Raw genomic sequence first — 14,898 nt, 5'->3', positions numbered from 1 at the left:
TGGTCAGAGTTGTTGTGTAGATTTTTACTGGTCAGAGTTGTTGTGTAGATTTGTACTGGTCAGAGTTGTTGTGTAGATTTTTACTGGTCAGAGTTGTTGTGTAGATTTTTACTGGTCAGAGTTGTTGTGTAGATTTTTACTGGTCAGAGTTGTTGTGTAGATTTTTACTGGTCAGAGTTGTTGTGTAGATTTGTACTGGTCAGAGTTGTTGTGTAGATTTTTACTGGTCAGAGTTGTTGTGTAGATTTTTACTGGTCAGAGTTGTTGTGTAGATTTGTACTGGTCAGAGTTGTTGTGTAGATTTGTACTGGTCAGAGTTGTTGTGTAGATTTTTACTGGTCAGAGTTGTTGTGTAGATTTTTACTGGTCAGAGTTGTTGTGTAGATTTTTACTGGTCAGAGTTGTTGTGTAGATTTTTACTGGTCAGAGTTGTTGTGTAGATTTTTACTGGTCAGAGTTGTTGTGTAGATTTTTACTGGTCAGAGTTGTTGTGTAGATTTTTACTGGTCAGAGTTGTTGTGTAGATTTTTACTGGTCAGAGTTGTTGTGTAGATTTTTACTGGTCCGAGTTGTTGTGTAGATTTTTACTGGTCAGAGTTGTTGTGTAGATTTTTACTGGTCAGAGTTGTTGTGTAGATTTTTACTGGTCAGAGTTGTTGTGTAGATTTTTACTGGTCAGAGTTATGTAGCAGAGTTGAAATTTAGTTTTTTCTTGATGACAGTGAATTTCTGACATCACCACATAAGTACTAAACCTCATAACATAATAAAACTAGAACAATGATTTAACCAATGAAGATAATCAAGAGTTTGTTTTGGAAATAAACTCCTCAGGACACAATACACGAAATCTGTTTCCATGTATCATCAAAGGATTATCTGGAGTTAAGAATATAACTCATTCTAAATCTATTCATAACAACCTATACGTGGAGGTATTGGAGTCTAAAGCTCAGGTATAAATCGGAGTAGTACTTACAATAAACTCATCCCACTCCGTACAGATAACGACAGCGTGAGCATTCTGTGCAGCCTGGTAAGGGTCCTTACAGATAGTCACCAGTTCCTTCACTATAATCAGAACGTATAACAAGATGTTAGCAAATCATAACAGTTCAAAATTTACCTGTTAATATAAAAACTATGACATACTATTAGAAGGATATAATCCAAAATATAAACCAGAGTTCCAGCTATTCCACTCATCTCATACATTTTGAAGTTTCATCTGCAAATGAATTTGAATCGTGAATAACTTCTACAACAAAAGGGTAGTACTGCCAACCTTAATGAATGTGGTTCTATATCTTCTGACGGACCAACTAGGATCAGTCAGGGCATCTAAATCTGACATTTCATTCAGGATAGACCAGATAAAGACTACAGCAGTACTGTTTGGGAGGATGTTAGGATGGAGACATTGAGACAAGGTAAAGATTTAGTTAGATAGACAGACTACAGCAGAACTGTTTAGGGAGGACGTTAGGATGGACATGTTGAGACAAGGTAAAGATTTAGTTAGATAGACAGACTACAGCAGTACTGTTTAGGGAGGATGTTAGGATGGACACATTGAGACAAGGTAAAGATTTGAATTAGATAGACAGACTACAGCAGTACTGTTTAGGGAGGATGTTAGGATGGACACATTGAGACAAGGTAAAGATTTGAATTAGATAGACAGACTACAGCAGTACTGTTTAGGGAGGATGTTAGGATGGACACATTGAGACAAGGTAAAGATTTGAATTAGATAGACAGACTACAGCAGTACTGTTTAGGGAGGATGTTAGGATGGACACATTGAGACAGGGTAAAGATTTAGTTAGATAGACAGACTACAGCAGTACTGTTTAGGGAGGATGTTAGGATGGACACATTGAGACAAGGTAAAGATTTAGTTAGATACAGACTACAGCAGTACTGTTTAGGGAGGATGTTAGGATGGACATGTTGAGACAAGGTAAAGATTTAGTTAGATAGACAGACTACAGCAGTACTGTTTAGGGAGGATGTTAGGATGGACACATTGAGACAAGGTAAAGATTTGAATTAGATAGACAGACTACAGCAGTACTGTTTAGGGAGGATGTTAGGATGGACACATTGAGACAAGGTAAAGATTTGAATTAGATAGACAGACTACAGCAGTACTGTTTAGGGAGGATGTTAGGATGGACACATTGAGACAAGGTAAAGATTTGAATTAGATAGACAGACTACAGCAGTACTGTTTAGGGAGGATGTTAGGATGGACATGTTGAGACAGGGTAAAGATTTAGTTAGATAGCCAGACTACAGCAGTACTGTTTAGGGAGGATGTTAGGATGGACATGTTGAGACAGGGTAAAGATTTAATTAGATAGACAGACTACAGCAGTACTGTTTAGGGAGGATGTTAGGATGGAGACATTGAGACAAGGTAAAGATTTAGTTAGATAGACAGACTACAGCAGTACTGTTTAGGGAGGATGTTAGGATGGACACATTGAGACAGGGTAAAGATTTAGTTAGATAGACAGACTACAGCAGTACTGTTTAGGGAGGATGTTAGGATGGACATGTTGAGACAAGGTAAAGATTTAGTTAGATAGACAGACTACAGCAGTACTGTTTAGGGAGGATGTTAGGATGGACACATTGAGACAAGGTAAAGATTTAGTGAGATAGACAGACTACAGCAGTACTGTTTAGGGAGGATGTTAGGATGGACATGTTGAGACAGGGTAAAGATTTAGTTAGATAGACAGACTACAGCAGTACTGTTTAGGGAGGATGTTAGGATGGACATGTTGAGACAAGGTAAAGATTTAGTTAGATAGACAGACTACAGCAGTACTGTTTAGGGAGGATGTTAGGATGGACACATTGAGACAAGGGTAAAGATTTAGTTAGATAGACAGACTACAGCAGTACTGTTTAGGGAGGATGTTAGGATGGACACATTGAGACAGGGTAAAGATTTAGTTAGATAGACAGACTACAGTAGTACTGTTTAGGGAGGATGTTAGGATGGACACATTGAGACAAGGTAAAGATTTGAATTAGATAGACAGACTACAGTAGTACTGTTAAGGGAGGATGTTAGGATGGACATGTTGAGACAAGGTAAAGATTTAGTTAGATAGACAGACTACAGCAGTACTGTTTAGGGAGGATGTTAGGATGGACATGTTGAGACAAGGTAAAGATTTAGTTAGATAGACAGACTACAGCAGTACTGTTTAGGGAGGATGTTAGGATGGACATGTTGAGACAGGGTAAAGATTTAGTTAGATAGACAGACTACCGCAGTACTGTTTAGGGAGGATGTTAGGATGGACACGTTGAGACAAGGTAAAGATTTAGTTAGATAGACAGACTACAGCAGTACTGTTTAGGGAGGATGTTAGGATGGACATGTTGAGACAAGGTAAAGATTTAGTTAGATAGACAGACTACAGCAGTACTGTTTAGGGAGGATGTTAGGATGGACATGTTGAGACGAGACAGGGTAAAGATTTAGTTAGATAGACAGACTACAGCAGTACTGTTTAGGGAGGATGTTAGAATGGACATGTTGAGACGAGACAGGGTAAAGATTTAGTTAGATAGACAGACTACAGCAGTACTGTTTAGGGAGGATGTTAGGATGGACACATTGAGACAAGGTAAAGATTTAGTTAGATAGACAGACTATAGCAGTACTGTTTAGGGAGGATGTTAGGATGGACATGTTGAGACAAGGTAAAGATTTAGTTAGATAGACAGACTACAGCAGTACTATTTAGGGAGGATGTTGAGATGGATACAATAGGTTGAGACAAGGTAAAGACTATATATATACCCTTAGCCATTCAATGTCTGGGGCATAAATATGATATTTACTAAACCAAAAGTGTACATAGTTATAATTAGAGAGTTTTATACATTAGTAGTTAACTACTTACCATTCTCTGGTTCATCCATAATGGCAGGCTGAGTCAACTCGCTACAACAGACAAATATACCTCTCAGTACACAGACAGTCCTGGTACCTGGGATTTCGGGGTTCGTTGACTCATTGTGTCAACACTGACACAAGATAACTATTTACATACATGTACCATGTATGCCGAGACAGAATTAAACAAGAGATCCAAGAGGGATCTTGGCGCCCACCATTGAATGATCTTTATAGGTTCCATGTCAGATTGATCTTTTCTCTACTTTTCCCTTCCTCTAAGTCTTACTAATCTGTGTAAATTCAGAAACAGCCCTCTAGTACTTTTCAAACAAGGGGAACCTATATATAAAATATAAGATTTAGCGATAATGGCTGTCTGTCGGCCATGTTGTTTTCGGATTGGTCCCAAAATGCAATACCAGGGACCAAGGGGAACCTACATATGAAATTTGAGAAAGATCCCTTCAGTACCTTCTGTAAAATAGCGATAACAAACTTCAATTGTCAAAATACAAAATGGCTGCCTGTCGGCCAGGTTGTTTTCTGACTGGTCTCAAAATCCAATATGCATAACTTGGCACAGAGGGCAACCTACAAATGAAATTTCAGAAAGATCCTTTCAGCAATTTCTGATAAATAGTGATAACAAACTTCAATTGTCAAAATCCAAGATGGCTGCCTGTCGGCCATGTTGTTTTCCGATTGGTCTCAAAATGCAATATGCATAACTAGGCACCAAGGGGAACCTATATATGAAATTTGAGAAAGATCACTTCAGTACTTTCTGAGAAATAGCGATAACAAGAATTGTTTACGGACGGACGGACGGACGGACGGACCACGGACGCAGGTCGATTTGAATAGCCCACCATCTGATGATGGTGGGTTAAAAATGTGGTCCTTAATTTTCTGGTTTTTATAATTATAAATGGTAGCTGGTCCTATTTGATAATACAATGTACATGTGGATTAGTTATCAAATTTGAGTTCATATTGAATTTTTCCCTAATGTGTAACCTCAATGACAAACTTACGTACATCTGCTGCTAAAGGTATCACATATACAATATTCATGATATATATAATTATGTGTAACAAGAAAGATCAGATATATTTTGTGGATCGTATTATACACACCTCATTAACTGTGCTTCCTCTACCTTGGGGTCGTAGATCCTGAGACACGCCCCCTCCTCCATCAAGTACTTACTGATGTATATGGCTGCAGATTCTCTGTGGACAATATAAACAGACCTCTTTAAAGGTGATCTGGATCTCTTACAGCAAGATCACAATTATGAACCAAGCTTCCATACAATCACATTTATCTTTGAAAAAAAAATTGATGAGTTACAACATCAAACAACAACAAACCTTGTATCGCCTGTGTCCTTCTTGAAGGCGAAACCAAAGATTGCAATCTTCTTGTTGGTGACAGTGTTAAATAAGCTCTCAATTATCTTATTGGCAAATCGTCTTCGCTGGTAGTCATTGATGTTAATCACCTGTGAAGAAATACATAAGTCAAGGAAAAGTTAGGAAATAGCAAAGGTTCCTACACATGTAGTGATCTTCCTTGAAGTGAGACATCCATTCTATTTATAAATTACCCTCCATATCGTATTGTACGTGTATATCACTTGATGTACTGTACCACATTGGATACAGCCTAAAGATTTTAATTAATCTAACCTGTAAAAGATAATCAGAAACAACAGCATTACTCATGCTTTGTAATCAGAGTGTATGTACCTGTTGCCAGTACTCGGCGACCTCGGGTAGGTTGAGACATTCACACAGGTAGACTAGATTGAGGACATCCTTTTGGAAACAGCTACCACCAAAGCCTGAAAAACCACCAAAGCCTGAAAAACACCAGCACCAAACATTCATGTCGTGCTGGATTACATGCCTAATTAGATACAGTTTAAAACACAATTATAATAGTGGTCAGCTATTACTACACACTGTATATTAGTTCAAGACTAATTTGTAGTAGTGAAATGAAAGAATTTCCTCTATTTCTCATATTAGGACCTGCCCCTCAAGCCCCACTGGAGTCACATCCTCATATCATACAATACTGGATCTCCATCACCCAAGAATGCTTCAGACCAAACTTGATAAAAATCCATTTAGTTGTTAAGGACAGGTAGCAATTTAAAGGAATTAAATGTTGATGGATGGACGAGGGAGAGATGCTGTGCTATGGCATAAACTCACCGATCTTTCAGACCAGGTGAACTAATAAATACTACATGTACCACCTAATCAAAATTTCAATGTTTTAGAAAATAAATAAAATTCCTTTTTTATTTTAACCTAATCACAGATTCATTCCAATATATTATATTTTTCTAGACTTATATAAGCTAAGCCTGTCCTCTAATAATTGTGAGTATGTGTATTGTTATATCTCTTGTAATATTATCTTTGTTGTGTTAAAAATAAAATGTTTTGAAATGAGAAATATTATTTTTATGTTGCATTCCCCCAATAGAATCTTGTTGACATGGATGTCATTCACAGTAGTGTAGAACTATACATACTAGGTCATATGACAATAATATGACATTTTAAAAAACTATATATTATACAATGTACTAGGTCATATGACAATAATATGACATTTTAGCACTATAAATACTAGGTCATATGACAATAATATGACATTTTTAGAACTATATATACTAAGTCATATCATGATATGACATTTTTAGAACTATATATACTAGGTCATATGACAATAATATGACATTTTAAAAACTATTATATACGAGGTCAAATGACAATAATATGACATTTTTAAAACCATATATTATACAATGTACTAGGTCATATGACAATAATATGACATTTTAGCACTATAAATACTAGGTCATATGACAATAATATGACATTTTTAGAACTATATATACTAAGTCATATGATGATATGACATTTTTAGAACTATACATACTAGGTCATACGACAATAATATGACATTTTTAGAACTATATATACTAGGTCATACGACAATCATTTTTAGAACTATATATACTAGGTCATACGACAATAATATGACATTTTTAGAACTGTATATACAATGTAGACATGTGTTGATATGAGTGAGATGATGGTTATAAACAATCACCAATACTGACCAACACTGGCTTTGAGGAATTTGTTGCCTATCCTTGTGTCCCTCCCTACAGCGTTCGCCACCTCCGACACATCGGCTCCTGTCATTTCACAGATGGCTGACATGGCATTGATACTTGAGATTCTTTGAGCGAGGAATGCATTGGCCGCCTAAATCAAAGTCAACATGGATTGTAAGTAGTATAAATTATATCTGGGATCTTTAAGGAACATTTTGTTACCTTTAATTTCTTTTCTTTTTCCCTAGTAGGCTAAATACATATGTTTGTAAAAGTGTGTTCATTGGTTTTACAACTCTTCAGATTAAGACATTGGTTGGTCTATTCTTTAAAAATTTAAAAGACAAATTCAAACCTACACAACTGTACAATTCCAGAGAGTCGAACACACAAATCCTTAGGCACTGAGGACACTGATAAGAACACTTACAAGTTTGGAGAGTTCCGAGGACCAGGTGTTCATGGTGATGATCTTGTCCTTTGGGACCCAGTGTTCATAGATCCAGCGAAGGGATTGAATAGCTTCTTGTCCTAATGGGGACGGGTCTCCACCAATCAGAACTCGGTCAGGAAACACTAAATCATTGACAGCTGTCCCCTCTGCCAAGAACTCTGGATTGGACAAAACCTGAAAAGCATTTTGTAAAAGACATTAGCATAAAATGTCTGGAAAATTCGCCCCATATCTTGAAATAATAGGTATGTTGTTACGTGATCCATCAGGTTTAAACTACTGATACTGAGAGAAAAAACAACTATATTTAGTTTTGATTTCAGTATAATATGTGGTAGGTTTGCAGCCTGATGTTAAATTCATAAAAGATAAGAATATATATAGTGGTTCTAGTCCTGCTAATATGTTACACAACTCTCCCACCTGATATTGTACTCCAGGTTTGATGTTTGCCTTCATAATGTTTGTGATACTTTCAGCTGCCTTCACGGGGACGGTGCTCTTCTCCACCACAATTTTGGAATTCTGTGATACTTCTGCAATCATTCGTGCTGCTGACTCTATATACTTCAAGTCTGCCGCTCGACCCTGTTACAACATGTACACAATTGACTTATCTTTAACTTTACATAATTTCTATAAAAAAAATCATTTTCCAGAGCCTTACAATGCAGTGCGTTATTTGACGGAGAGGAATCTGAATCTAAGTAATACCGCATAAATCATCATGTCAGAACCAAATTCAGTACTGTAAGTTACTTATACTTTGGATTTATTTTCTTCCTAATAAATGAGGAGAGTCAATTGAGAATTCAAATCCCTCCCAATTATTTGTACAAAAATAACCCCTTTAGATGGCGGTCAAGCTATCAGTTACCAATATTGGAGTCTAGCAGTGTTCATGACTCTGATAGCTCATCATTCTCAAAAATTCAAAGTCATTTCTAGATCAGCATTCACAAAATGATGTACATAGTATTCCGGAATATGTCTAAAGAGGTGTAAGTTTGCAAAATGAGTTACAAAATCAAAGTGATTTATACTAGTCTAGTACTTATAAATGTGAAATTATCCTTGATTTCAGTCACGGTGGGAAGAGATATCCTACCTTGCCCTTTCCGAAGTGTTTTGTTGGGGTGTTGACACAGATGAAGATAAGGTCAGCTTCTACGATAGCCTCCTTTACATTGGTAGAGAAAAACAGGTTACGGCCACGGCATTCCTTTACTAGATCATATAGGCCAGGCTGTAAATAAAGATGATGCCAAATGTTTTAAGTTATTGAAGAAATAATCTACATGCCTGAGTGTATTATGGTGGAAGGTAACAAAGCTGTAAATATATCACAAAGGTTGTTTTAGACAGAGTTCATTATTTGTCCAACATTTCTCTTTTATGACTTCACCAAAACATTGTGAAGTTAAATGTAGTCTTTTACATGTACTACAACAATTAATCACTTTTCTTGGCCCAGAAACGAGCATGTGAAGGGTCTTAATGTGGGAGGAAACCAAAGTACCCTGGTTTCTTTTTAGATGTAGTCTTTTAATAGAGGTTGATTCTCGATAGAGGTGCTTACTCGAGCAACACTGACAATATAGCTTACTTGCTCTGATAGTGCAACATATTAAATTATTTCTTATCAGCCATAATTACAGAAATTATTTAGTTAGCCTAATCTGAATTTAGAAATGTTGGTACTCCACAATGTCTTTAACAGGATCTTTTTGATGTAGGTGTATGTCATAGACTATAGGTCAGTAACCTGCCATCTTCAATAAGTTATGGAAATTGATACACATATTAACATAATTGTTAAAGGTTTTGACCTAATACTATCCCACAAAGGGATATATTAACAACACAACGCCCCTGGGTATAGCTGTCCTGGTAATATATTCATACCTTCTTACCACTACTACTATAGATAAGACTGATATTTTACATATATATCATCATTTGGCCTCAGGTTAAGATATTTCTTAGCAAATAAAGAAACATTCTCAAATCATAGATTAGGCTTAAAAAACTACAAAGAATACTGACAATAATAACAAAACCATAATAGAAACTCAAAATCGTTTAAATGAAGGTAAAATATAAACAACAAGTGCAATCAATGATTGCGAAAGCTCACCGGTGGCAGCAATCACAATATGCATTCATTTTTTATGTATGTATAAGCATGTCATTTTGAAAATGTATGTCACATAATATCGCTCCTAGACCTCTAATGGATGTATAAACCAAATAAGAAGGGTGTGGACTTCCAAGCTTTTCAAAACTAAACCATAAAATCTTTAAAGTGAGTTTTTATGTCAAAAAAAGTAAATCCACTAAATAGTAAAATGCCAAAATGCCAATTTTTTTCTGTATGATTTGCCACAGCATCACTCCTGGATCTTTAATGAATGTATAAACCAATTAGAAGGGTGATAGGTGTATACTTTTTGACTTACCCCCAAAACTTTAAAGTGAGTTTTGGTGCACTTTAAAGTGAGTTTTGGTGCAAAAAAAGTTAAGTCCACATAATGGTGAAATGCGAAAAAATCACAATTTTTTTCCTGCATGATATTGCCATAACATCACTCCTAGACCTCTAATGAATGCATAAACCAACTTAGAAGGGCCTGAGGTGTATACTTTTGGACTTACAAGCTTTCCAAAAACTTACTCCAAAAACTTTAAAGTTTTGGGGTGGGACGCCGACGCCGACGCCGGGGTGACAGCATTAGCTCTCGGTTACTCGTAACCGGTGAGCTAAAAATAGATTTGTATGGAAACTCCTGAAAAAAACACAAGGAAAATAAAACCAGGTGCTCAAAGAGAATAAGTGTCTTCTGCTTCATTGACAAGCTAAAGGGTCTGGTTTATTGGTGGAATAGCAGACACTGTTTTCTCCAGCTAAAGGGCCTGGTTAATTGGTGGAATGGCAGACACTGCTTTCTCCAGCTAAAGGGGCTGGTTTATTGGTGGAATGGCAGACACTACCTTTGCCAGCTAAAGGGGCTGGTTAATTGGTGGAATGGCAGACACTGCTTTCTCCAGCTAAAGGGGCTGGTTAATTGGTGGAATGGCAGACACTGCTTTCTCCAGCTAAAGGGGCTGGTTTATTGGTGGAATGGCAGACACTACCTTTGCCAGCTAAAGGGGCTGGTTAATTGGTGGAATGGCAGACACTGCCTTTGCCAGCTAAAGGGGCTGGTTAATTGGTGGAATGGCAGACACTGCTTTCTCCAGCTAAAGGGGCTGGTTAATTGGTGGAATGGCAGACACTGCCTTTGCCAGCTAAAGGGGCTGGTTAATTGGTGGAATGGAGGATACTGTTTTCTCCAGCTAAAGGGGCTGGTTAATTGGTGGAATGCATGGCAGACACTGTTTTCTCCAGCTAAAGGGGCTGGTTTATTGGTGGAATGGCAGACACTGTTTTCTCCAGCTAAAGGGGCTGGTTAATTGGTGGAATGGCAGACACTGTTTTCTCCAGCTAAAGGGCCTGGTTTATTGGTGGAATGGCAGACACTGCTTTCTCCAGCAAAAGGGGCTGGTTTATTGGTGGAATGGCAGACACTACCTTTGCCAGCTAAAGGGGCTGGTTAATTGGTGGAATGGCAGACACTGCTTTCTCCAGCTAAAGGGGCTGGTTAATTGGTGGAATGCATGGCAGACACTGTTTTCTCCAGCTAAAGGGCCTGGTTAATTGGTGGAATGGCAGACACTGCTTTCTCCAGCTAAAGGGCCTGGTTTATTGGTGGAATGGCAGACACTGTTTTCTCCAGCTAAAGGGGCTGGTTTATTGGTGGAATGCATGGCAGACACTGTTTTCTCCAGCTAAAGGGCCTGGTTAATTGATGGAATGGCACTACCTTTGCCAGCTAAAGGACCTGGTGTTTTTTGGTGGAATGACACACTGCCTTTCCTAAGTACAGTACATTTCTCAGACCATGCTCCTGATCAGTTTTATAAATACAATATGTACCTGGTAAAACATGAATCATTCCACAGCTGCTGTGATAGAATCATATCAACCTCATAACATCCATGGCAGGGTCACACCTCATTTTTGGCAGCTAGGGTAATATTTGCTTTTAGAATTTTGTTTGAATGTTGATAAATTATATCTCTATTTGGAGGTTTAGCCATGACCTATACTGGCCTTCAGCATCAATTCTCATGAAAATACATGTAAACAATTTATAGTCAAACACCACAGTAACACTTTGCATTAGAAATGTTTAAATATCACACAAGAGTATGCAGTGGTGTATACATGATTGTAACTAGTGATATAAACATTTAGTATATAAACAACATAGATATAACTAATTATAGATATAACTCTAGTGACATGATAAAGGAGAACGTTCTGGTACAGTATACTTTTGCTGGTATATAGACAAGTTTACTATTGTCATATAAGATGTATATACTTTCTGAGGTAAAGGTTGGGTGTACATCATATATCTGTGGTAGACATACTCATTTAAATGTTCAAATGTTTTATTTTCTTTGACTTTAGACAAGTTTGGTTTCAAACGAATCATAATAGAATCGTACAAAGGGTCTGTTCCCATGGACAGACATAATCTCAACTCGAGTGTAAGAGTTGGCTATTCAACACGATGTTTGCTGAAATTCTATTATTCTTGATATAATTTACTAATAAGTAGGAACATATAAATTTACAGGAATTCAAATACATAAAGCACCCAAAACGATCTAGCTTTGTTGCAATAAATGCAAATAAAGGACAACAAAAACAAGAGAACCGAGACCATGACGGCCACGACTGGTTATATCAGCTTGGTCTTTTTCTGCTTTTATGTCCTTTCCTCTCAATCATCTTTGGTTATGACAGTCATGTCAATATTAAATGAATCATACTAAAATTCATGTTACCAACCTGTGTAAATTGTTCCTATGAGGATGTTATTTGACATATTGACTAATACATATCAGGTAATGCCTAAACTACGATCCATTAAGGAAAACCTACACATGAAATTGTATCAATTTAATATCTACTGAGTTATATTTTTGACCACTAGTTCCATGATTTAACATGAGACATGGAGATTCTACATGTGGTAAATCACAAAAAAAGATGGCTTCCTAATGTCCATCTTGGTTTCAAATCAGTCACAGAATCTAAAAGCATAGCTAGGGTCCAAGTATGGAACTTGAGACAGGTTCCTTCAAGTGCTAATGATAAGAAACTTGAATTTATAATTATCTAGATTAAAGATGGCTGTCTGTCAGCCATCTTGGTTTCTGATTAATCCTCAACTCTTATACATTCATTTTATTGTAAAGCTGAAAAAGATTCCTGTATCACTCTCTGAGAAACGGTGCTAACAACAATTGCTGAACAGTAAATTTACTAAGGACAATAAAGGGAGACTTGAAAAGCCCACCATCTCATGAAAGTACCATGAGAGCCAATAGCATAAGTACAATTTGTACAATGTTCACTCTTAATAACAGTGCCTGTGTAAAATAGACTGCTAGAAATAACACCATGACGTACTTCTCACACCATGACGTACTTCTCACACCATGATGACTTCTCACACTATGACATATTTCTCACACCATAATGTACTTCTCACACCATGACATACTTTTAACACCATGACATACTTCTCACACCATGACATACTTCTCACACAATGACATACTTCTCAAACCATGATGTACTTCTCACACCATGACATACTTCTCACACTATGACATACTTCTCACACCATAATGTACTTCTCACACCATGACATACTTTTAACACCATGACATACTTCTCACACCATGATATACTTCTCACACAATGACATACTTCTCACACAATGACATACTTCTCAAACCATGATGTACTTCTCACACAATGACATACTTCTCACACCATGACGTACTTCTCACACCATGACATACTTCTCACACATGACATATTTCTCACGCCATGACATACTTCACACGCCATGACGTACTTCTCAAACCATGACATACTTCTCACACCATGACATACTTCTTACACCATGACATACTTCTCACACAATGACGTACTTCTTACACCATGACATACTTCTCACACCATGACATACTTCTTACACCATGACATACTTCTCAAACCATGACGTACTTCTCACACCATGACATACTTCTCACGCCATGATATACTTCTCACACAATGACATACTTCTCACACAATGACATACTTCTCAAACCATGATGTACTTCTCACACAATGACATACTTCTCACACCATGACGTACTTCTCACACAATGACATACTTCTCACACCATAATGTACTTCTCACACAATGACATACTTCTTACACATGACATATTTCTCACGCCATGACATACTTCACACGCCATGACGTACTTCTCAAACCATGACATACTTCTCACACCATGACATACTTCTAACACCATGACATACTTTAAACACCATGACATACTTCTCACACCATGATATACTTCTCACACAATGACATACTTCTCACACAATGACATACTTCTCAAACCATGATGTACTTCTCACACAATGACTTACTTCTCACACCATGACGTACTTCTCACACAATGACATACTTCTCACACGACATATTTCTCACGCCATGACATACTTCACACGCCATGACGTACTTCTCAAACCATGACATACTTCTCACACCATGACATACTTCTTACACCATGACATACTTCTCACACAATGACGTACTTCTCAAACCATGACATACTTCTCACACCATGACATACTTCTCACACAATGACATACTTCTCAAACCATGACGTACTTCTCACACCATGACATACTTCTCACGCCATGATGTACTTCTGAAACCATGACATACTTCTCACACCATGATGTACTTCTCACACCATGACATACTTCTCACACCATGACGTACTTATCACACCATGACGTACTTCTCACACCATGACGTACTTCTCACACCATGACATACTTATCATGCCAAGATGTACTTCTCACACCATGATGTACTTCTCACACCATGACATACTTCTTACACTATGACATACTTCTCACACCATAATGTACTTCTCACACAATGACATACTTCTGACACCATGACGTACTTCTCACACCATGACATACTTCTGACACCATGACATACTTCTGACACCATGACATACTTCTCACAACATGACATACTTCTGACACCATGACATACTTCTCACACCATGACATACTTCTCACACCATGACATACTTCTCACAACATGACATACTTCTCACACCATGACATACTTCACACGCCATGACATACTTCTTACACCGTGACATATTTCTCACACACACCATGACATACTTCTCACACAATGACATATTTCTTACAACATGACATACTTCTCACACCATGA

The 14,898-nt window shown here is 37.4% G+C and overlaps 1 protein-coding gene across 4 annotated transcripts in view; it reads right to left on the bottom strand.

Annotated features, from left to right (window-relative positions):
* Positions 1–14,898, bottom strand: part of LOC117328840 (UDP-glucose 6-dehydrogenase-like) — a 29,440-nt gene that overhangs the window by 6,734 nt on the left and 7,808 nt on the right. For 3 of the 4 annotated variants that reach the window (XR_004533063.1, XR_004533064.1, XM_033886413.1), the window contains exons 3-11: positions 8,628–8,765; positions 7,943–8,107; positions 7,496–7,693; positions 7,069–7,216; positions 5,678–5,790; positions 5,300–5,430; positions 5,063–5,158; positions 3,930–3,970; positions 980–1,071 (exon numbers count right to left, since the gene is read on the bottom strand). Coding sequence is in view for 2 of the 4 variants with exons in the window: in XM_033886413.1 (XP_033742304.1) it covers positions 980–1,071; positions 3,930–3,970; positions 5,063–5,158; positions 5,300–5,430; positions 5,678–5,790; positions 7,069–7,216; positions 7,496–7,693; positions 7,943–8,107; positions 8,628–8,765 (1,122 nt within the window). In the remaining 2 variants the exon portion in view is untranslated. The remainder of the gene's footprint in view (positions 1–979; positions 1,072–3,929; positions 3,971–5,062; positions 5,159–5,299; positions 5,431–5,677; positions 5,791–7,068; positions 7,217–7,495; positions 7,694–7,942; positions 8,108–8,627; positions 8,766–14,898) is intronic. The other variant, XM_033886414.1, reaches the window with a different exon arrangement.

Source organism: Pecten maximus, chromosome 6, assembly GCF_902652985.1.
Source record: "Pecten maximus chromosome 6, xPecMax1.1, whole genome shotgun sequence".
Classification (NCBI taxonomy): domain Eukaryota; kingdom Metazoa; phylum Mollusca; class Bivalvia; order Pectinida; family Pectinidae; genus Pecten; species Pecten maximus.
This window is presented reverse-complemented; position numbering and strand designations above follow the sequence as displayed.